Source organism: Melanostigma gelatinosum (assembly GCF_949748355.1).
Source record: "Melanostigma gelatinosum genome assembly, chromosome: 23".
In the NCBI taxonomy this organism is placed as follows: domain Eukaryota; kingdom Metazoa; phylum Chordata; class Actinopteri; order Perciformes; family Zoarcidae; genus Melanostigma; species Melanostigma gelatinosum.
In genome coordinates, this window is record NC_136656.1 from 6,581,003 (window position 1) to 6,603,818 (window position 22,816).

Sequence of the window (22,816 nt, forward strand, 5' to 3'; positions counted from 1 at the left end):
GGACTGCAGCAGGGACAACATGGACACCAGCCGAAGGTTTATGTCCTGCATTTCTACAGGGGAGAGAAACACACACGTGAAGTTCAGCTCACATGGTTGAAAGGCCATTTCAAGAGTAAGTGGGGCGAAGAGTTATTTTATCAATGTCATTTAGAGCCCACTTTCTACTCTACAGTAGGTCAAAGAAAGAGGAAAATGTGATGTTTAACTTTATAGGGAGAAATGTTTGGAGGGATTATGGCAGATTTCAGTTGAAAGTGTTAATATTTGTGTAAATGGATTTTAAAAACTCAAAATTGAAGCGTCCTGTATATTGTAATGAACTGTCCCTCTATGAATGACAGCAATTGGCCTCTGAACACAATCAAACACTTAATTTAGAAAAGCTAACACAGATTAAACACTGATTTAATCCCTCCAGGTTCCAGTGGAGGACATGCTTCTGTGAGGGTTCTTACCCAGTGTCCTGGCCAGGCTGTGAAACATCTTCGTGGGTAGAAGCGGCTCGGGCAGCTCCCTGAAGTACAGTTTGAGAACACCAGAGACGACGTTCACGTCCGCACTCCTCAGCCTGGTTACTGCGTCACGCAGATCTGAGCGGGGCAGAACCAAGAAGGCTGCGATCAATATTACTGTGCCGGCTTTTGCCGTTCGCTTCGATTCCAGGTGGAATTATATCTCAACAACTGTTGGATGGACCATGAAGTTTGGTTCACACATTCATGGTCCCCAGAGGATGAATCCCTCATGACTTTATTGACGCCCTGGCTTTTCCTGTAGAGCCACATTGAGGTTTCTGATGCCGAGTTGATTAAGACAGCTCGACAAGCATTTGCATGTATTTCACTGAAACGTGGTTAAAACATTCATGGTCCCCAGAGGATGAATCCCTCATGACTTTATTGACGCCCTGGCTTTTCCTGTAGAGCCACATTGAGGTTTCTGATGCTGAGTTGATTAAGATAGCTCGACAAGCATTTGCATGTATTTCACTGAAACATTCATGGTCCCCAGAGGATGAATTGCGAAGATGAAACTCTGCTCTGCTAGCATGGCTCCAGACTCTCAGGAGGCTGAGGCCTTCTTTGTTTGAGCATGGTGACCCAGTGTCAAGTTTACAAAAACAAGTCAAAACCTTGGAGAAACAAAACTAAAGGAATTGCGGACATGAGAGCGCACGCCAACAGAAAGCCTGCAGTGTTTTTCTCTTACTGCTGTTGAACGCATTCTTGAGCGTGCCGATGTCACTGGTGGTTCCTGAAACCCGGTAGATGCCCACCTCGTCCATGCCCCTCCTCTCCAACTCCTCCACGCAGCAGCGCACCACGTGTGGGACGAGCACGCCCTCGTGTCTGACAGAGAATTGAAAGTATTCCAAAAAAAAAGTCATTTCAGATTCCACTCTTGCCACACTTCTGCTTCTCTTCAGCCCACGTTCCCACGCACGACACGCCGCCTCACTTCTCAAAAGTAGCTGCACAAAACAAGAGGGAAATAAAACTCTAGACTAGACTGGACTTGACCGAACTGCAGTTTCAGTTTCAAGCCTTTTCAGCAGCCCCGGGAGCCCAGACAGGGACTTACTGAGACAACGTTTCAATGGGGACACAGAAGACGGGTTGTTGTTGCGCTGCAGCGCTGGACAGTTCGAGCGGGTGGGGACAGTACTTCAGGGAGAGAGTCACCTCCACCTGGCCAAGGTGCAGAATCCGTCTCCTCCATCGCTTATTCAGGGCTTTAGAGTCCAACTGATGGACAAACACAAAATAGTTCAGTCAATTAAGTTTGTTTTTTTGCTCAAAATAAGTAAAGTCATGGGCCGTAAAACCAAAACATTGGAGCTGAAAGACGGTAAAAAGTATTGTAGAGCTGCGGGGAAACTGCCGGCGATGCGATAACAAATCTGAAGCTCGGTCCGTCTTCATACCTTGAGAGACGCTTTGCCCAGGACAGTATCGTCCTGCCCGTCTGACTGGCTCACGCAGAGCACCCTCAGGTCCTGCGCCCCGTCCACCTGGAAACACAGCTCCTGTTTGACAGAAGGACCGCGGCGTTAACGCCGACGACGACGACAGCAGCGAAGCCACAACAGGAGCGTTCACGTCTGATTTAAAGTCTTTTGATCTCGTGTCGACTTTACTGCCACTGATCGTGTTTAAAGCGTGGCATGGTCTGGGCACACTGCCGACTTTTAAATCCTCCTGAAGCCTCACATCATGTCGGATGCTGTCTAGACATGAAGAAGTCATGTAACCACAGCCTGGACTCCGGCTGGCGAATCACCTGCCTTTCATATCAGTTTAGCTCTCTTCTATTTCACGTTTTGGGGCCAACTTGCATTAAATTATCTCGTAAAAGAATAACAAACCTGGTCCCAATGTGGGTTGAGGCTGTGGACTGATGAGTGTGTCTGAGCTTGTTTATCGTAAAACTCATAGCCGTCCACTTCCACACACACATACAGAGCTGAAAGACAAAGAACATCAACCTTTAACGAATTAGTTACTGAGCGTAGTTAAAAAGGATGAATAAAATACGACACATACAGGCTGGTTGCTGCAGGCCGCGAGCAGAGTGGACAGCCACGCTCAGAGTCCCACACAAAGACGTCTCGTCCTCTACTGGTGAGAGACAAAGACATCCTGAGGCTCACTGGGTTTAATCGTCCTGAACAAAAGTTGAAACTGAGCAAGATGAGAAGGACGTAGACAGTTTCGCAGGCCGGCATTAAAAGATCAAAAGCCCACAGAGTCAGTGTATTGTGTTTCAGACACAGGACGTGATGCGGTGCTGGGGGGGGAGAGAGGGCGGTGGATGGAGAGGCGGTTGGTCGTACCAGCGTGGGTGCTGTGGAGTGGTGGCTGCTGGGTCCTTCTCAGTTTCACACACGCACTGGTGAGGGTCAGCAGGTCTGGAGGGACAGTTTCTACGTCTGATAAACAACACACAGAAAATAGAGCCACCAATCAGCTTACAGAGGCCAATGGAAAGAAGAAGAAGAAGAAACACCACCAGTCTTGTCACCAATAGGCTTGTTAGTAATGACAGTGCTTCTTTCTTTTTGACAATTTACAGACTTTTGATTGTATATATGTACGGTCATTGTGTATCACCTTTAATATTCTGTTGTAATATTAATACAGCACAGGTCTGTTTGGCAGATCAACCTATCAGCTGTGAACTTACCGTCTTTGGTGAGTTTGTCAATGACTTCTCTCCATTCTTCAAGCTCATAGAGGGAGGAGAGGAGCAGAGTGTGACTCTGCAGGAAGGCGAAGCAGGTCGTTTTCATTTCAGCCGTTTGTCAGCATTCAAAACTGCAACGTGACTGGCAATGACAGGCGGTGTATATGCATGCGCGTACCTTGCCACTGGGGCTGTGCAGCTCCAGTGTGTAAACAGGGGAGTGTGTGAGCAGCGTCAGCTCCGTTTGCTCCAGTTTCTTCCTGCTACGAGCCGCAAAAGCCGAGCCCCTGGACCTGTTCTTTACACAAACACATATTTATATTTCACCCGTCTGTCAAATAAAAACCACCACATTCAAATCTCTCCGTGTATTTGCCAACATACTGCGTGTTGCCGTAGCTGCCGGCAGAGGAGGTGCATCTTGGTTCTTATGGCGTGCAAGCGAAGGTGTGTGTCCGGTGAACGTTCCTGGTCCGCAACCCAGCGGCGTTTGAGACCAGCGAGGGGCAGATACCAGCAGAACCTGTACTGTTCCTGCTTCCTGGAAGAATACATGCAGTGGTGTTTTTTTTGTTTTACTGCTGGCCCAGTAGACCCCATCTCCCACAAGCCCCGCTGCTTTTCTCCTGCTGCGCTCACCCTCTGCTTGCATGTTTGTTTCTCGTGCACAGCAGGAGGTCGGTGTAGAGGAAGAGGTGACGCAGGCTGCGTTCCCCGTCGCTCACATCCACCACGAAGCCGTCACGCATCAGCTTACGCCTCTGAGTGACGCACAAGCACAACACGTTCTAGGGTGTAACGCACAGGCAAGTGTTTGTATGTACATCTTGGCGAGATATTTCTGTACGCCTCACCATGCCGTGACTGAGCATGACCTCTCGTTTGCATTGTGAGCTCTCGTTGACACCAGACAGGAAGCTGCGGGACAATCGCAGAGCTTCCTGTAAGACGGCGTAATCGCCGTGCTCCTCCGGCGTCGTCTTCAGGAGGTCCTAACGAGATCACAGAGAGGTGGCGGAGTCAGAAACTAGCAGGAGATCCGACTCCTTGCCAAGTCCTGGGACTGTGCTCCAATTACAGTCCGTGAGAAATAATGCCGTCATCAAATTGTTGATGCAAACGCAAAAGAAGGACGAGAGAATAACAGTGGAAAAGGTTCAAGAAGGGACTCGTTATCTCACGTGCAGCACGAGTGTGGTCTTGGTTACTCTGTCCAAAGGCTTGTACAGCAGCGCTGCAAAGAACAAAGGCAACAATCAGACGCTGTCAGCCAACAAGGTACCAAAAAAAACGAATTTTAGAGTTTTTACCTTCAAATGTGTATTTGGTCCGAGTTTTGTTGGAGCCGTTGCTGGACATCATGCTCTGGAGAGGTAAAGTGAGAGTGGTTGGGATCACCTTGTACACCGCTTGTTACAGTAGGTGTGAACTCTGGATGTGAAGAGTTGGTGGTACCTGAGCCAGGGTTCGGAAGCGAGGGTCTGAGTGGGTGCACTTGCGAACAACTTTAACAGCTTCCTCGTAGTTTCCAATGAAACCACCGTACAGCCCGAACTGGTTCACCTGTGACGGCAGAATAACACCGTGATATGAGTGGGGGGGGGGGGGAGGGGGTGAAGCAGTATCCAAATTTGGTGATGACCAAAATGAATTTCAATTCTAATGACATTGTTAATTGCTGCATTGCTGTTGTTGCTGGAACCAAACATGTGAATGTTACTAGTTTCGCTTGTGCTTTTCCCTGTTGAGACAAGTAAAAAATGTCTGTCGTGAAAACGGCTTATGAATGTGATTCATTTGGGAAATAAACACGAGTGCTTTGCAAGATGAGCGAGATCATGTCTTCATGACCAGACAAGGGTAACAAAAGAAATCAGTGAAGTCTAGCTGGAGTGTTTTATGTCTTTTGAGTGTAAAAACATTTTGACTGTTACTGGATCATCAGTGTTGTTTATTAATCCCCAGGATTGTTAATTGGCTTCCAGCGTGGCAGAAGGTGTTTTCACTCGTTCGGCCTTTTCGTGAGAACACACAAACTGTGACGATTGACATCTTCCTCACTCTCCAACAGACAACACATTTCCTCATTATTATGAGTGCATGTCATTTGGTGCGCTAACTTAATTGCAGCATCACTCCACCCAGATGTGACCTGAGTTCAATCAGCCAAAATAACTGAAAACACCTGGGCAGGTGTGTGAAGCCACTGACGATTCCATTGCGAAACACATTTTATCCACGCGTTGTGGAAAGGCTTTAAATTCAACATTTTAACAACGGTTTTATACATAATATATACTGTAAATATTAACATCTCCCAAAAGTAACACTTTTTACAGTTTTCAAAAGGTGCAATGTGTAATATATGTCCAGAATTTTTGTTTAAACATTGGAGATTCTAGGATAGCAGTGTTATTTTAAGCGGCTCTCAGAGTCTCGGCAGTTTGGTTGAACTTTGCACATTCTTGCCAAGCCGTTAGTGGTTGGCTTTCTTTCTTTCTTTTTTTTAATAACATGACTTAAATGGACCACTAGCCAGATGTAATCAGTACTTCTGAACAACAAACTTTAATTTCTCCATCTTACAACAAACGACAAATGTCAACCGACGCTCGTCAGAAAACAACCAACAAAGTGCGTGAGAGGTTTGTAGCTTTCATTGTAAACACTTGAGATCATACACACAATATTGTATCATGGGAATGTCTTTTAAAAGCTCTACAGATACGTGGTTTGTTTTTGTTTTAGGCTAATGCTCATTTTTCAGCGTGAATAAGTCTAAATGTGACAATTCTTTGCCAAAACAATGACATTTCTGTATTTTTATACAACTTAAGAGAGGAGATGTGAAGAGATAAATGAATATTGTGTGAAAAATAATGTGAGTATGTTACATTGTGTGAGTTTTGGTGCCAAGTTAAAGATTCCTTAGGGGGGTTTGGTAGAACTTGGGGGGGATTTGAACTCATGACTTCAGTATTTTCAAAATCCTGGCAAAGATAGAGTTCAAACCATAAACTGATGATTTGGATTCAAAGCACTGGTCGTTGTGTTTTCACTGCTTTGCTTTCTGTTCACTATCTCCGCCAGGTGATCATGTCGCGTGCGTGCGCACCGCTGCGTCTGTCCGCGGCTAATCTCACGTTCTTCTGCAGCAACCTGCATTATATTTTGGTTGGCCAGTTACGGCTGCATGCTCAAGAACCTCTCGTGGTTGTAGTGAGTCACACGTTCTCTTTTTGTCGACTCCTCGCTCACTACTCTGTGTTATCACGAGTGCATCTCAGTCGCCCCAGCCGCTACTCAGACCCATGAAGTGTAATATACGACGAGTTTGAGGACAAATTGGTTGCATGCGTCGCTTCTTTTTTTAAGTTTGAATGAAATGTGTTTCAAGCTGCTTAAAAGCTCGTTGGCTGCGTACATCATCGGTTGCTCGTCAGCTCACTTCTATTGTTTTGTACGGTGTGTTTGGCGAACAGCAAAGGAAACTACCAGTACACACACATCAGATCGTATATGGCGTGTCTTACATGACGACTTCAAGCCAATCGCCTGCATTCATCGACGCTTGTTTTTGAGTTTGAATAGTTTGTATTCATTCATTCCCTTCATCTGGGCTCTCGTATGTTTCACTAACAGCTTCAACATGTGCTCTTTATCTTCTAATATCTAGAAGAAATATAAGTACAGCACAGGTTTGTCTGTTTGCTCTGATTTAATCCCCTTTACACACACACATTGCTGCACACACTCATGAAGAGAACTATCAAGAGTGCTACCTAAGCACAGGTGTCTTATAGGCTGTCATCAGGGGAATCGCTGCCTGTAGGGCCTTGTTCACAGCACACGCTCGGGGCAGGAAAACCACAGATGGAACTAATAGCATTAACGACGGCAGCACGTCGCTGGCACGGCTTCACTTTGGAGCCCTCGTTCACGTCATTATTTACACCTGTGATTTGCCGAAGTCAAAATGTGTGCTTTGAAATCTTGGTTTGGTTTTATTCGCAACAAAACAATATGTACTAACGTATACATGTAATAAATTGTATTTGTATTTGCATAAATGTACACAATACAAAACATTGTATTCGGTAAAGTCATGAGATGTATGGATGTGTTAAAAATAAAAACTGAATTATAATAAAATGAAATAACATAAAACAAAGCCTAAACAGCATGAAGAAATAAATGATATAAATATATATAATATTTATAATATATATATATGAAATTTAAAGAAAATCTAAAAAAAAAGGATTAATTTGTGACACCTGCCAGTGGATCAGTCTTAACGAGGTCAAACTATTTTTTTAATTCTTGTGGAAATTTGAGAGCTTTCAAAAATACCAAATATGTCAGGCTAAGTTATGGTGCCATAACTATGAAACAATGCACAGAATAAATAGCTCAATTTGATCGAATATTTCACGCAGCAGAATGAACTTTAAACACAACAATGACACAAAATTATTTAATAAAATCAAGTGAACATTTACGTCTGCTTTGGCTTCGATCAACTCCTGAGGGAAACATTTGTCTCTTTAGCTTTCAAATGCTGAGATCAGCGCTTATTTCTTCAGAACAGTGAAAAGTAGGTTGATAAGAGCGTTGAGAGTGAAACAAAACAGTGAAGTTGCAGACCATGAAACCAAAACAACCAGCTGAAAGACGGTAAAATGCTCTGGCAAGCTCATGGATTCCCTAATTGAAGCGTGACACAGGATACAAGCACTGGAAGTTAACATAGTTAGTGTCCAGGCCAAAATAAACAAGCTAAATTTGTTATTAAGATGTTACCAACAATGGTATTAAATTGTTGATAAATTGGCAACCCATTGACGGCGTCATTGTCTGGTTCGTACCAGCTGTGCACAGCGCATGCAGCTTTAGGACGCCAAGAGCCAAAATACTTTTTCTCGAGGTTTTAAATATGTAAAGTGACTTGTTCATCTGACAAAGCAGAAGCAGAAGTTATCTTCTTTCTTTGCGTCGGCATATCCTTTATTTTTGTTGTTGTAGCGTAGTTTCACACGCACATCCACACACACACACACACACGTCATCGGCTTCATCTACTGGACTACCGCTGGACAACAAACATGAATTCATGTACTTTGGGGGAAACCTTGCTGAGCACGTTTCTTGGCGATAGAAATGGACTTAGTGGATGGACTCCTTTTCTCTGTCGAGACCGACTAGAGAACTTACCATTTTCAGGAACAGGTCTCCCACCGCCAGATTAAAGCCCGTGTAGTTCATCTCTCCGTCCTGCTCGGGACCGGGCTCAGTCAGCCGGGCCTTCAGGCCAGAATAGAAGCTTTGGTGCATGTCTCTGATCTCAGGCACCTGGTAGAAAACAGTCTGGACCTGTCGGCCGGACAGAACTGGCTGGGAGGTCCCGGCTGAGGCTCGCAGAGCCTTCATGGGCTACAGGGAAATAGAAGATTGAATGAATTGAGCTGTACATGCCGGGAGGCTAAAGGTCAATTGTTGTAAAGCTAGCATTAGCTGTATTCATTGGCCCTAACCAGTCGCCAGGCAGGACTCCAGGAAGTAAATAAATAGCCTGGCACATTATCCACCATCAAACATATTAAACAAACAAGTTATAACATGTTCATTTGTGAGCTGTAGGTGCGTGTGTGTGTATTTGGACAGCTTTGGACAGAGACAGACCAGCTGTTTCCCACTGTTTACAGTCTTTAAGCTGGACTAAGCTAACCGGCTGCTAGCTGTAGCGTCCATGAGAGTGGCGTCAATCTTCTGAGAGGGAACAAAAGGAGAACCTCATCGATGATGGAGAACACGCCATGTGTGGTTGAACAATGAAGCTGGAGAACAAAGACATTGGATGTTCTCCAATGTCTTTGGAGAATGTCGTTCTCCAATGCAGCAAAGAGGAAGTTTAACCATAATATTGATTATGTTATTTGGGTTTTTCCCCTTTTTTTTGCAATATGGAAGAGCCCAGAGAATAACACAAGTTGAGGATTTAATGCTAAAATAAGGAAACGTCGTTGAATTTGTGTGTGTGCTTGTTACCATCAGCAGAGTCTCCAGCTCTCTGAGATAAACCTCCTCAGTCTCCAGGATGCCTTTCAGGACCACGAGCCTCCTCTCCAACATTTCCTTCGGGCTGCATAACGTCTGAAATCACAGACATTCAAGCCTTACACCAAAGTCTGTCTCAAAATACGAGGTCCAGACAATTCTCACTGCAAATGCCGCAACGGTCGACGTTAAGGATGAAAATCTAAAAGGTGAAGATGACTTTGAATCGGATAAACACTGACGATTGTCACGTCATCGCACTCAAAATGTATTTTCCTGTGAATGACTTTTTTTCAACATACTCAGCGAGAACAAGGAAGTCAATGTCAACAGAACACAACGGTTGGATTTTTGTGTTGGGTTTTGTTTCCTGTCTGTTTTAAAAAGCATTTTCTGACGGAATGAAGGTCCGAAATCAGCTGGACATTGGAGAGTCTATGACTCCATGTGTTCTTTTTTATACGATGTGGAATTCTTTAAAATCCACTCAAATGTAGGTCGATGGATAGCCAATAGATGAGAGAACCTTTGTAAAATATGAGGTATAACTCGAGGACCTGCTGGTAGCTTTCTTCTTCTCTACATATGGGATCCCTCTCTGTTGTACTGGTGTGCCTGTCATCAAAATAAAAACGTTCTACATCTGTAAAGTGAAGGAATGCAAACTCACGGGGGTGTCTGGCAAGTCCACGCTCTCGGGGAGGAGAGGAGAGAGCAAACAGGACACGGCCTCCTCCTGGAACACGTCCTCCTCCAGAGCTTCACTCTCCACTTCCACTACAACTGACACACAAACACACGCAACGCGGAGCATGTAGTAGTGGTGGTATGTTCATGAACCTTTTTCTACACATGACAAAACACAACGTCCCCCTCGCTCACCTGGTACATGCTGTGACTCCAGATAACGCAGAGCCTCCTGGTAGACGTCCATCCTCCTCAAATGCCCGCTGAGCTCTCCAGACGCAGCCTGAGAACGCGCTCAGAAAACTTCCTCTTTCTATAACGGGTGCGCAAAAAGGGGAAAACACGAGCTTCCGTTCTGTCCGGTAAACGCCGATGAGAAGTGGCACCTGCTGCTGTGATCCAGTCCCGCAGTTGCCCTTCACTTCCTGTAAATGAGCCGATTTCATCACACTGCTTGCAGAGTGTTTACTATCAAATCGTCACAACTGCATATTCCATCATCAGTTTCTGAAAGTGTGACTTGACCTAGTTGCTATATTACTGTACCACATTTTAATTCTGACCACAGCCTGCAGGGCGTAGTTTTTAAGCGTTAAAAATGTAAAAATATCTAGTAATACACACGTAAACCACATCAAAACACTATAGTTTAAGAGTAGAGTGACAATCAGTCTCAGTAATAACATTGAACAGGACCTACTGCATATTAGCAGCTCATGTAATTCACATGGAGTAAATATAAAAAGTGCACAGCACAGCATACAACCTATGGAAATGTAATTAATAGTGGTTTCTGAACCTGTAACCCCAAAATCATTCAATCATTTAAACCGAGACAAATACATCTTGTGTCTGTATGTCGATGTTCAATGTTTTTACAGTGCAACGCTGCCCTCTGCAGTGAAACAGATGCTAACACGGCTTCGTTTGTGCTCCTGTCATTCTTGTGTTTTAGCCTAATTAGTTGTTGTCGACACAGTTCACCATTTTTCTCTCTTTTTTTTTTGAATTCTCACTGGACTGAGGTGACATGTGAAACACCCTGAGGCGCCCATTGGTTTCCTGTTGGGGCCGTTTAGACGGTGCCACTGCTGGTTGTGGTTCGGGGTGCCATGAAGCCACATCTCTTGTATGTGCTGACACTCTGTTTCAGGGCAAAAATATCTTGTTGAACCATGATGACCAACACGTCACATTTAACTCCATAAAGTTGAGATCTATTCACATTTTTGAAGATGTGTTACAAATGTATGATGGGCATTTTGTCAATTGTAAATCAAAATATGTTCACTGAAAAAAGCATCATTGGTTACTTCGATTTTATTTCTGTCTGGTGTTTAGTTGTGCGAACAAGCTGCAATCTTGTGTTGTAGAGCTTTGTCTGTAGTTTACATGGATGATGCAATAAACCTTCAATGATATATTTTGGCCACTTGGGGGCAGTAGAAGCAAACCTTTTAAAGATGTGCTGGTGGCAAATAGTCTTCCGCATTCACATCCAGGAGTTATGGAGCAACATTTGATCATGAGGAGTGTGGTTTGTGTCCACCTTATGGACTTAAGTTGTGTATGTGAATCCAATTCAATTAAAAACTCACTTTTGCCTTTATGTGTGTCTTAAGGGATGTTGGATTTCTTTTGTCATTTATGCCAAAGCAGAGTATCTAAGAGGACTCTCTTTTTAAGGTCATGAAACCTTGATTACTGGGTTATTTTAACAGAATCCTAACCTGTTTCATTTTTTAGAGAAGAATCCGACAGACGTCTTGGACCAAGACTCCATGAATCTGAGAAGAACAGGCAACAGGAAAGGCTTTAGCAGGAAGTGCTTTTAGTCCTGTTGATTACATAGTTGACCTGAGAATCGAGTTCCCTTCGAGTGGGCGAGTCCACAGAGAGAAAGAAGAATGTTCCCCTTTCCCCTCATTTCCTCCCCTCAGTCACAGCTGCAACTCCTTCGTGTTTAAAACGGGGAAACTATATCAGGGATGACTGTTAAATAAACGTCACAAACAATTAATGTGAGTACTACATTTCGGTGCAAGAAATCAAGTGCAAGTGACTTAAAGGTGCTCAATAGACAGAGGCTGGTACACTTTACTATAACAATGCAAATAGTAGTTTCTGCCTCGTTGATGCTCTGAGTTTCACTCCTGTCCTTCCTCTGTCGCTCTCTTTTCTCTTTTCTTCCCCTTAAAGGGTTTTTTTGGGGGAGTTTTTCCTGTACCGATGTAGAGTCCCTGGACAGAGGATGTCGTATGTGTACAGATTGTAAAGCCCTCTCAGGCAAATTTGTGATTTTGGGCGATACAAAATACATTGAATTTCATATTTAGCACCTTTAATGATAATATACAACCCAGGAACTAAGCTAAAGAGCTAATGGTATGGACTTGGTTTTGATTTTACAACAAACTTTTTGTTTGATGTATTACTTTACAAAAATAAACTTCTTTAATTTTGAGATTGATGAATCTGAATACAACGGTTGGTGATATTGGAGAACATGGTTACTACGCGTGCAGCGTAATGTCTCAGGGAGACATCAATTATTGTTTCAATGTATGTTTTAAATCTCCTTTACTTTTTACTACTGAGTTTTATTTCTTACACTGTTTCTTTAATTGTTTTTAAATCTCCTTTTCTTTTGCCTTATGTTTTGATGCTTTTAATGGTTTTATGTGAAGCACTTTGAATTACCTTGTTGTTGAAATGTGCTATACAAATAAACTTGCCTTGCCTTACATGAGAAACTCCTGTTCATCTCCAACTTCCCTCTTTGTTAGTTTCAACTTCGCTTCCTCTTTGTCATTTCTCTTTGTTGCACGCTACCCTTTGAAATATGACCTGCTATAAAACTCGCATATCAAAGCGCTGAGTCAGCCTCTTACTATTCAAACTAATTGATGGCACACATTTGTGTTTGCTTCGTGTTTCAAACATACAAACTAAATCAGGGACGATCCCATGAACATCTATCAATGGGTGTAAATTTCACAGCAACCCATTAGTTTCAATCTCAAACATGCGGTGCCAACTGAACTGTGCCAAGGTCAGTCTGTTCGTTATCTGTCGTTTGCTGCTGAAGCAGGCGTCGAACCAACACGAGGCTCAATAACCGCCTTCATGAATTTTCACAAGGTGAGAAAAGAGAGAAGTGAGAAACAGCTGAACGTTTGTGATCGAGACTCAACTGGAGAGTTTCAGCTGGTTGACAGAACAATGTGATTATGTTGAAGCTGTGCAAGATGGAGCTTGTCATCTGAAACAGATATTATTTTATTGACAAACGGATCTCAAAGGTCAGACAAGAACCTGAGCTGTCATTCAGTATGAAACATGCAACGTGTGTTAACATAGTATTCCACTCAAAACTTCAGTGAATCTCAGGCTATGAACAAAAACAATCTATTACAAATGGCACATCATTATCATAAAACGTGTGGTTATGATGCCCAGTGCTAACTGCTAACGGTTGGTGTACATGTGATGCTGCTGTGCTTAAGTATACAGCTTGGTGGAGGCATGAGGACATTAAGAATACTAACTGCTACAAGGCAAACATGTCTTCTGGCCTCAACGGGCGTGTCCTATCCACGGACGACCTGTGTGGTGACCACTGAGTTGTGAGTCCCCTGGTTGCCCCTGATCTTCAGCTCACGGTTCATCTGGCACCACACACACGGGTAGCACCAGTACAACTTACAGCAGTCGTCACAGCACGAGCCCTGAGAGAGGGGGGGAGAGGGAGAGAGAGGGGGGGGAGAGGGAGAGGGGGGGGGGGGATAAATCCAAATGTTGGTGAAATGATCGACATATAGTCACAAGACAATGTTACTTGTTTATAAAGAATTTTAAAAGCGCACTGATAATATTGCATCTATTTTCTGAGAATAAATGAGCCTGGCTGCAGCTGAGTGGCTGCAGCTGAGTTGAGTAGTATTATTAATTCATATTTTTTTACCACTGGAGTTGGTGGAAACAAATTGTTCCAGCAGACAGATACGAAGCCACATTAGCATTAATTTGGAGTGTCAAACTGTGTCAAACTGGTGAATTATTCTCCTTTTAGCTTCACTCTGGTCTTGAGGTTAAAGAGCAGTGCAGAGTGAACCACAACATCATCTCGCTTTTGACCGAAATTACTCTAAATTTGCTTTTTACACATTTTTATAAAACTACGAAAAATGAAAACACAATTTCTGGACATTTTATGGCCGTAAAATAAATAATTTCTACTAAAATAATTCCTTTCAGTCAAACCTTGTTAAACGTATTGTGTCATGAGCTCTGTAACTTGAGCAATCGCAAACAATCAGTTGCTCGCCAAGCTCTGATAACAGCTCACATTTCAAAGGACTACGGGACAAGGCTATCAACTGGAGGGAAAGTTGATATTTGATGATGTTTGTATCCATGACTACTTCATTGAGTGCTTTACCGCGGGAGGAATGCTCTTACTGCAACGCCCTTCACACACACCGGCTCTTGTGCACATTATGTAAAGTGCACAAGTCCACATAAAAAAAGGAGAGGCCTTCAAAATCAGTGACGCAATGAAAATGAATCACAATTGTCCCCCAACACTGAAACTGATCGTGCCTGTTGTGATCGAAAAGTCCCCAGTGCTCTAGTACTTTTCGACTGTGACTTCCCTTATGTGCCTTACTCAATAACTATGTAGAATGTTCATTTTTGTTTGAATACTAGTGCTGGGCAAGTTAACGCATTCATTAATTAACACCGACAATTATTTTATCGGCGTTAACGCAGTTTTATTTTTTTATTTTGACAGTCCGTTGCACTCTGGCAGCAGTGGAGGAAGTCTTCAGCAGACTACGTTGATGCAGCGTGTGGGAGAAGTATAGTTGGATAAACAGAAGCAAGACAAGCTAACAAAAGCCAGAGAAGTGGAGACAAACTGCAGCTGATTAGTATTGATTCGTATTCGCATCGCGTTTGGTGTGAACGCATCTTTAGGATCGCAACGAATGACGGCATGTATGAGCCTCAAGAATGAGCTAAGAAAGTTAGCGGAAAGATTAATGTGAGACAACATCCGGTTTCTTCAGACGAACATCCGGGTTTTCAGAATAAGATATTTCAGAATAAGATAACAAAGTATGAATTATATTCACATGAGTATACACAAGTATAAAACATGCTACCTGCACCTAATACACCTAAATTGTGCGTAAAGCGTCTTTATTCTTTGATCGCTGGGTCACCATCATCACCTCGGAGTTACAGCATTATATTGATGAACAGTGGAGCTGCATTCACATGCTCTGACTGTCATGAAGACGCACATTTTTGCTGAAACGTGCTGAAACATGTTATGTTGGACAGCAGTGGAACGTTTCACATACAGTCACACACTGAGCACAGATAGTGACGAGATAGAACTGCTGCTGTGTAAAAGGAATACTGCTGTGAAAAAAAAACCTCATTTGCAAACCAAATGTCATTGTCCTTTTGTTCATATAGCAGTACTTTAAAAATAAAAGTGCACAATACACTACTTTTTTATTCATTGTTGAACTTTGCCATAACAATGCGATTAATCGCAAAAAATCCATGCGATTAAAAATTGTAATCGTTGCCCAGCACTATTAAATACATTTTTTATATAGCCAGATCACAACAGGAGTCATTAAGGTTCCCTTTCCTATCGAACAGTCTTATGTTATTTATCTTATTTACACGACGGCATGCCATTTCTGTCTCTATATGTTCGCGTGTTTACAATTCTCCTCGGCTCTCTGTATCGCGCACGGCGGAGTTCCGCCCCGATGCGCTCACACACACACACACACACACACAGAGACACGTGCGCGCACACAGGTGAGCACACTCCCACCAGCGGACAGAGTGGACGCGTCGGAAAATATGACGCGGGAACCAGCTGAAAAGCAGACAACAATATCTGCGTTTTTTTAAACGCTCCCATGTGGTGAAGATGGCAACATCTCGCTCTCCTGCGAGTAGCAGCCGGAGTAGCTCTCCTGCTCTGCTGAGTGGCAGAGTCACTGTCCATGTTCATCATGTACTTATAAGACAAATTCACATCCTCATCTCCATGCAATTTCATCATGATCAGAATTCCATGTCTGAGAGATATTTGCTGACAAAAGCAAATATGCACATTGACTCGTATTTAGAGAGAGGAAAGTGAGGAAGTGTGGCACCTTACAGCTGCACATCGGTTTAAAGGTAACCACCTCAACCAGAGCTTTTTTTAGCAGATGTCATGGGTAGTTTCTACTCAGGAACTTACTCACGTTCAGTTCACTGTTTCGCTGCGACTCGAGACATTAAACGACCCCACTCTTTACCTTTATGTTTCTGAGACTAAAACTCATCAATTACTACATGGAGTGATTTGTGGAGGAAAGACGAAACTCACACTCACTTCAACGGTCAACGGTAGATTTTCCAAATTACAAAAACCTAAATTATTTTAATGTTCTCACTCACATCTACGGGTATCAGTGGTGGCTAGAGTTCAATTGACCCTTCGCTAAGCCCCGCCCCTTTTTCCTCCAGCCATAGCCGACACTTTAAGCGTGCACCCACTCCCCGAATATACCCCCCCCCCCCTCCCCTCCCCTCCCCTCCCCTAAGCCGGCCTTACAGGGATGTTGTGGCGCTCTCTGATGCCGGAGCGGAGTATGCAGGACACCACACAGCAGACGTCCAGGAGTGGCATGCAGCAGCACCAGCCGAAATCACCGGCCGTCTGACACTGCATGCAGGGGAAGCACCAAAGACCGCAGCAACCTTGAGGGCAGAAGAGGAGAGGGGAAAAACAATATATGAATTCTGACTTTATGTGCTGAATATTGTGGCTAATATTGAACACCTAACACTGCATGAAAGCTCACTGCAACTCCACCTTCTGATGAGAATTGTGTGAAATACATCAAAAGCTCCAGAACAGCTACTAAATGGACCTCGTGGTGAGATTGTTTTCTGAACAGATGCCGCTCTGCCACTCATGTTTTTGATTGAAACCACAGGCTGATGACCTCATCCTGTTGAGCTAAATGTCAAAGATTGGTGAGCAACATCGTTGTGGGGCTGACTTACAGGTGCCCATGTCACTGCAGCAATCGCACATGCCAGTGCTCCATGTGCCGGGGCTTGATTGTGAAGTGGTCATCACTGTCACCACGTGGGACGGCTGCTGGTGGACGACGGCCATGCCTGGAGGATACAAAACAGAAATGGAGAAACCGGGAGGGGGCACAGGGGACTTGTCCGTACACACTGGAATCGCTGGCATTCTTATACTTCGTTAAGACAGGTGCATGCTGGGAAAGGTGACCGCACCTCTGCACTCATTGACCATGTCTTTATAATCTTGCAATCATATTCCTTTGGGTTAGAATTAGTTAATGTATCTTCACAGTCGCACATTCATAAAGCTATGAATGGTCATATCATGTATGTTCACGCAGAGGCCTGCAGCAGTGTCGCCCAACGCTGTGTCCCAAAGGAACAAGATGTCCTTTGTGCAGACGCTGCCGGAGGGACTATGGAACACATACGAATGTGTAGTTGAGGTCAGGGGTTGAGCAGAGTCATTAGAATACAGATGGTACAAAGCCTGGGACTGAGCAAAGCTTAATCCAAACAACGCTCATGCACCAAGAATTGTCAATGAAAAGATGTAGGCCGTTAAACCGTCTTCATGATGAGCTTTATGAGCGGAAGAAGAGCGGCCATTAGGTCCAAATCCAGTCTCTCTTGTGTTCTGTGGGTGTTCGCGACTGAGTTCATTTTTGTGAGAATCCTGTGGTTTACAGTATTTCTGCCTCAAGGTGTTGTGGGATATTTAGCTTGCAGGACACGTGTTCTTGTATGGTTACTTTATCCATCAGCAATATTATTTCTGAATAGTATGTAGTTCAGGTGTCCAGTCTTACAATAAGTCAACAAAAAATAGAAATGATATCTGATGCCACACAATCAATGCAGTTAAGATGGCCACCTGTTTGTGCATGTGCTTTATGTTTGCACAATTTAAATACTTTATAGTAAACTTGAATGTATGCTTGAATTATTTGATAGTTCACTCACTATATAAAAACCAGTTGTGTAGCATTAACCTAATTAGCTTGGCCGTAATATTTTGCTCATGTTAGCTCTGTCAGATGTGGCACTTCAAGGTTCAAATACAACCTTCAAACGCTAAATTTTGAATATAATTTATTTTCTGAAACCTAACAGCAGCTCCAGCAAGCACGACGTTCCTCTTTCTTTCATTCCGTCACATATAAATCACAAATTCATCGTGGGCAGAGTTTCAGAAAGATTCAAGCTAGCTAGCAAACATTGGAGCTAAATTCAGAAATGCAAGCTAACGTTAGCTGCTGACATGTGCTGACTATTTCGGGTCAATTTTAAGTTTTCATTTTTTACGTTATTTTTACATTATTTGGCAATTTTCCTAACCGACTGGACCCGTGCTCAGTTTTTAATATCTTACAAAAAAACGGTGGAGCTCCACATAACTGTTAATGCATATTTGGTTCAATTAATTCGGATCAAGCTAACGTTAAGCTAACATTCATTTGCCACTTAACGTTAGCTAACTGACGTTAGCTTTACCGTTGCATTCCTTGAAGTTGTAATAAAATCAGGGTGAATCATTAAAAAGTGCGACACAGGAAATTATGTGAAGTGACCCATTGCTCTATTGAAACTGCAATGTAGCAAATATAGCAGTCAAATAAAATACAGTGTTTTATATAAATAGTTTTATTCAAATACGACCGACAGTAATTGCGATTTTACACTTTAAGTACACTTTTTTTTGTTTGTTTACGGAATGGAAAGTTATGATTAATGTGGTCACGCTGTGCGCTAGAACAAGAGGTATGAGGAACTCAAAGCATCGCCTTTCTAACGTTGATTAAAAGTGCTTTATCGTTTTTTGTTCCTGCAACTAGCAAGTGTATTACACCTCATATTACATTATTATAAGCTCCCTACAGCCTCAGCATCAGTCAAAGACTAATTCTTGTTCTATTTACGCTAAAATAAAATACCTTTTCTTACCTTTTATCTGGTTTCCGTGAGCTGTGTAAAGAATCAAGAGACGGTTTTGTCCTTTCAGCACCGAGCTAAAGTGTGAGTGGCTTTGTGTTTCTGTTTCTCGGTAAACCAGTCCCCCTCTAATCCCTCCCACATGTGCATCGTAAATGATGGCGCAAGGTATAAAAAAAGAAAAAGAGAGACTGACAAATATCTGTTGACCCAACAAGCAGGAGTTTGCATCTGACACGTTCAAGCGGATGAAAGTGCATGAAGATGCAAACGAACAATTTGCATGAGGAACAAAAACGAAGCAGACCACCCACAGTTATCAATTGATACATCTTTATAAAGCATTGTTAAGTGTTTAGTTTTATTACAAACTACTCCCTGTGTAAAATGATATGGTCATGAAATAGCAAAAAGGAGGATTTAGGATTACTATTCCTGAATGGCTGCTATACTATGAGCAGGATTAATATTGTCATGCTGGATCAAAGAGTAAGATATGTGAGAGGCAGTGGTGTGTGTGTGTGTGTGTGTGTGTGTTATATTAACATTAATATTACAAGAGGAAACACATCCTGCATCTGAAAATCCCTCGTCTCGTAATAATATTTCCATTGTTTTTTTTTTGCATACCCTTTTTAAATAAAATGACAAATGACATAAACAAATGTGAAGTTGAGGGCATGTGAGGACAGCCTGTTGACACCACCTGCAGGTCTGTGGATTCATTGTAGAGAGACAAAACCAATACATAACCATACATCAGTTTTTGCGAGGACATGTGTGTTGCCGAAAAAAACCTTCTGCACATACAACAACAATAAACCCTGGTTTACTGAAAAACTCAGGCAGCTTCGTCAGGCCAAGGAGGAGGCTTACAGAAGTGGGGACAGGATCCTGTACAACCAGGCCAGAAACACACTGACGAGGGAGATCAAGGTAACAAAGAGGAGATACACTGAAAAGCTGGAGAACAGGTTTTCAGCCCCCCCACCCCCACTGAGGCCAATCACCAACTACAATTTTAACTTGACAGGATAAAAACAGAGGAACTGGGTTGAACACACAGCAATCCTTGAATAATTTCTGAACTGGATTCATACAGGGATCGCCCCTCTGTTTCACTTTTACTGATACTTACTTCTTCAACTCTCCTGAATAAAAACAAAAAAACAAAATACTCTTTGACATGTTCAAGTCACACCTTTCTGAGTCTGAGGGCTGCTTGGTGATTTCACTGAGCCTTCTGCAGTTTCAGAAGCATCCTGGACTGAGATGTAGGGAAGATGAGCACACAGCACGTTCTTTCTCAACGAGGAGGATCCCAATCTCAACGTTGAGGAATGAGTCATCATGATCCGAGTCCTTAACAAATAATAAAAATGTAAAAACACAATGACATTTCTCATTAAATAACTATCAATAATATTAAGCAATGTAGCCTAGTTACAGGCGAATCAGACGCATGAGGGAAGGTGTGAACATTATTCTATAAAACTATGCTCACAGGGTTCATCAAATAATGGTGACAGTTCTAAATTATGCTGTGATTGTCCTTCTAGATGAGGGGTGGGCAAACTTTTTGGCTCGGGGGCCACATTGAGTTTTAAAATTTGACAGACGGGCCGGGCCAGGAGCAGATGAATGGAGTGTTTGTGTGAACTCATATAAATTACAAGTAAAAGCCATGACCTAGAAAGTAACTTGCATCTAATTTCAGTGGGAACAGTGTTGTTGGTCACCCTTTTGAACCAGTGCATCAACGTATGGTGTCAGTTTTGGGTGTGGCAATTCTCAGAACTAATATAAATTACAAGTAAAAGCCATGACCTAGAAAGTAACTTGCATCTAATTTCAGTGGGAACAGTGTTGTTGGTCACCCTTTTGAACCAGTGCGTCAACATTTGGTGTCAGTTTGGTTGTGGAAACTCTCAGAACAGATCTGAGGTGTTCATCAGTTAACTGGGATCTTACACGGTATTTTTTTTATTGCATAAATGCATATTTCATCATGCACTTACTTATTTAAGCAGTCATTTTCTACTACAGTATACTTTCTGTGTCATGTCATTACATCGGCTGTGAAAAACAATGCAAATGCATAATGGACATGTACCAACCTTGGTCTGTTCAGAAAGATGTGCCAACAGCTGCCCAACGATTGAAATATGTTGATAAGCTGATGACTGTGCCGATCAAGGCTTTCGTAAAATTCCTGCTTGAGATTCTTGACCACTATCCAGTTGAACTCCATGCACACCTGTAAAGTACAGAGAATGCTCCAGTATCACATTTCAAGACTAAATAATACTTTGCCAGTGGGCACCAGCGTGAGGTGAAGCCACCTGCAAAGTAGTGCTGGAAAAACACAAATAAATGTCCTTGAATTTTTGATAAGTGGACCTTCATTCAGGGCATTAATGGAGTTAAATGTGCACAAACATTCTTGGTCTAAACAAGGAAACGGTACAGTTCTAAGGTAGCTCCCATGTTTTAACCTGTAATGTTTTAACAGGTAACCCCTTTTCCCAGTTATGAACTCACAGTAATTGCACTGCCACTGCATTATTCACAAGAGCCTGTAAAAACAAGAACAAGAAAACTATTAGCTCAACATTAAATTCAACAACCCAGTTACATGAACTCCACTGCAAAACGTTACCCAGCCTCTGCTAATAACCAACTAATGACCTCGTGCCTTGAGAAGCTAGTTAAGTTACTGCTATAAATGCAATAAATAACTCCTGTGCAACCTAACCAAACACCATTTTGAAAAGCTAATGTAACGTTATCGTCAGCTAGCTTAAAACACAGCACATGCAAACACGTGTTAAAGTTATAAACTGGAGCCCACAGAAAATCGTTAGCATGCTAACACTCAGCTAACGTTAGCGTTTAGCTTAACGTCACTTGTTGAAACAAATGCTCCCAGAATGATATCTAACGTTACAGTTAGTGATGGTGAGATGAAGCCTCATGAGGCATCGAACCACTTCAGCCAATTGGTTCGAGAAAGGGTTCATTTCTCGAAGCTTCATGTGCACACGATACCACCTACTGGCCAAGTGTATAATCACAGGCAGCTGTATCTGAACCACATAATGTGATGCATTGAATTTTTGTGTCTGTTATGGCTGTTGGGAATGACTGAATTACAAAAATGTATGACCAAATCATTTCTGTACATAAATTATCACATATGTGCATAATAAAATATTTTTTTAATGTATTCTGTGTGTGTACATTTTCCCAAAATGGTAGTATCATATGATATGGCAGGTTGTGTAATAATGTTATTATGTCACTTTAGGAAAATGGCATGGGCTTAAGCAGGCAGAGGACAGTGAAAGTGCTTGTGGAACTAGGAAGAGGGGACTGAATATGCTTGTGTAACTTGGACAGTGATGTACAGGACAGGGGACATTTTATTAATTTGTATTCAGAAAGAACAGTTTCTCAACAGTTTTTGGTTTTAAACAATTCCTTTTGTTTGACACAACCTCTCCGGCCTTTGAAAACACCCTTTCACAGGCTACAGAAGATGCTCGCGTGCACAAAAACGCAAGAGCAACTCTATATAAATTTTGATACAGGAATTTTTGCCTCTCCCAGTACTCCAGAGGCTAAATCTGTACCACTTCCCGAAGCAGTCACGTGGTACAGCCGGACAGCGAGGCTTCGGACGTCATCATTTCTGGCTCCTCCCCTAAATGAAGCAAGCCTCGACACGCGCTTCAAGGAAACGCCCCCTCCATTACTCGACACACGCTTCGAAGTAGGGGCACATCTCGTAACATCAACAGTTACAGTCAATATGGTGAGAGTTACACACTCACCA

At 42.8% G+C, this 22,816-nt stretch overlaps 2 protein-coding genes across 3 annotated transcripts in view; both read right to left on the reverse strand.

Annotated features, from left to right (window-relative positions):
• Positions 1–10,197, reverse strand: part of LOC306796497 (active breakpoint cluster region-related protein) — an 11,131-nt gene extending 934 nt beyond the window's left edge. Inside the window, exons 1-20 of one of the 2 annotated variants that reach the window (XM_079295441.1) lie at positions 10,126–10,197; positions 9,914–10,026; positions 9,235–9,339; positions 8,401–8,619; positions 4,642–4,749; positions 4,497–4,551; positions 4,368–4,420; positions 4,041–4,178; positions 3,826–3,947; positions 3,571–3,727; positions 3,365–3,484; positions 3,187–3,262; positions 2,837–2,932; positions 2,547–2,618; positions 2,369–2,466; positions 1,928–2,029; positions 1,585–1,748; positions 1,213–1,352; positions 459–593; positions 1–53 (exon numbers count right to left, since the gene is read on the reverse strand). The exon at positions 1–53 is cut by the window's left edge and continues 53 nt beyond it. In XM_079295441.1, the coding sequence (XP_079151567.1) occupies positions 1–53; positions 459–593; positions 1,213–1,352; positions 1,585–1,748; positions 1,928–2,029; positions 2,369–2,466; positions 2,547–2,618; positions 2,837–2,932; positions 3,187–3,262; positions 3,365–3,484; positions 3,571–3,727; positions 3,826–3,947; positions 4,041–4,178; positions 4,368–4,420; positions 4,497–4,551; positions 4,642–4,749; positions 8,401–8,619; positions 9,235–9,339; positions 9,914–10,026; positions 10,126–10,177 (2,178 nt within the window). In that variant the 5' untranslated portion in view covers positions 10,178–10,197. Of the gene's footprint in view, positions 54–458; positions 594–1,212; positions 1,353–1,584; positions 1,749–1,927; positions 2,030–2,368; positions 2,467–2,546; positions 2,622–2,836; positions 2,933–3,186; positions 3,263–3,364; positions 3,485–3,570; positions 3,728–3,825; positions 3,948–4,040; positions 4,179–4,367; positions 4,421–4,496; positions 4,552–4,641; positions 4,750–8,400; positions 8,620–9,234; positions 9,340–9,913; positions 10,027–10,125 lie in introns of both variants that reach the window. The other variant, XM_079295440.1, reaches the window with a different exon arrangement.
• Positions 10,198–13,181: 2,984 nt separating this feature from the next.
• On the reverse strand, positions 13,182–19,102 carry ponzr1 (plac8 onzin related protein 1). Its single transcript, XM_079295228.1, has 4 exons — positions 18,994–19,102; positions 17,020–17,136; positions 16,565–16,710; positions 13,182–13,658 (listed from the first exon to the last, which is right to left on the reverse strand). Exons 2-4 carry the CDS (start codon positions 17,132–17,134, stop codon positions 13,521–13,523), a joined length of 399 nt encoding a protein of 132 aa, XP_079151354.1. The 5' UTR covers positions 17,135–17,136; positions 18,994–19,102; the 3' UTR covers positions 13,182–13,520.
• Positions 19,103–22,816: the final 3,714 nt, after the last annotated feature.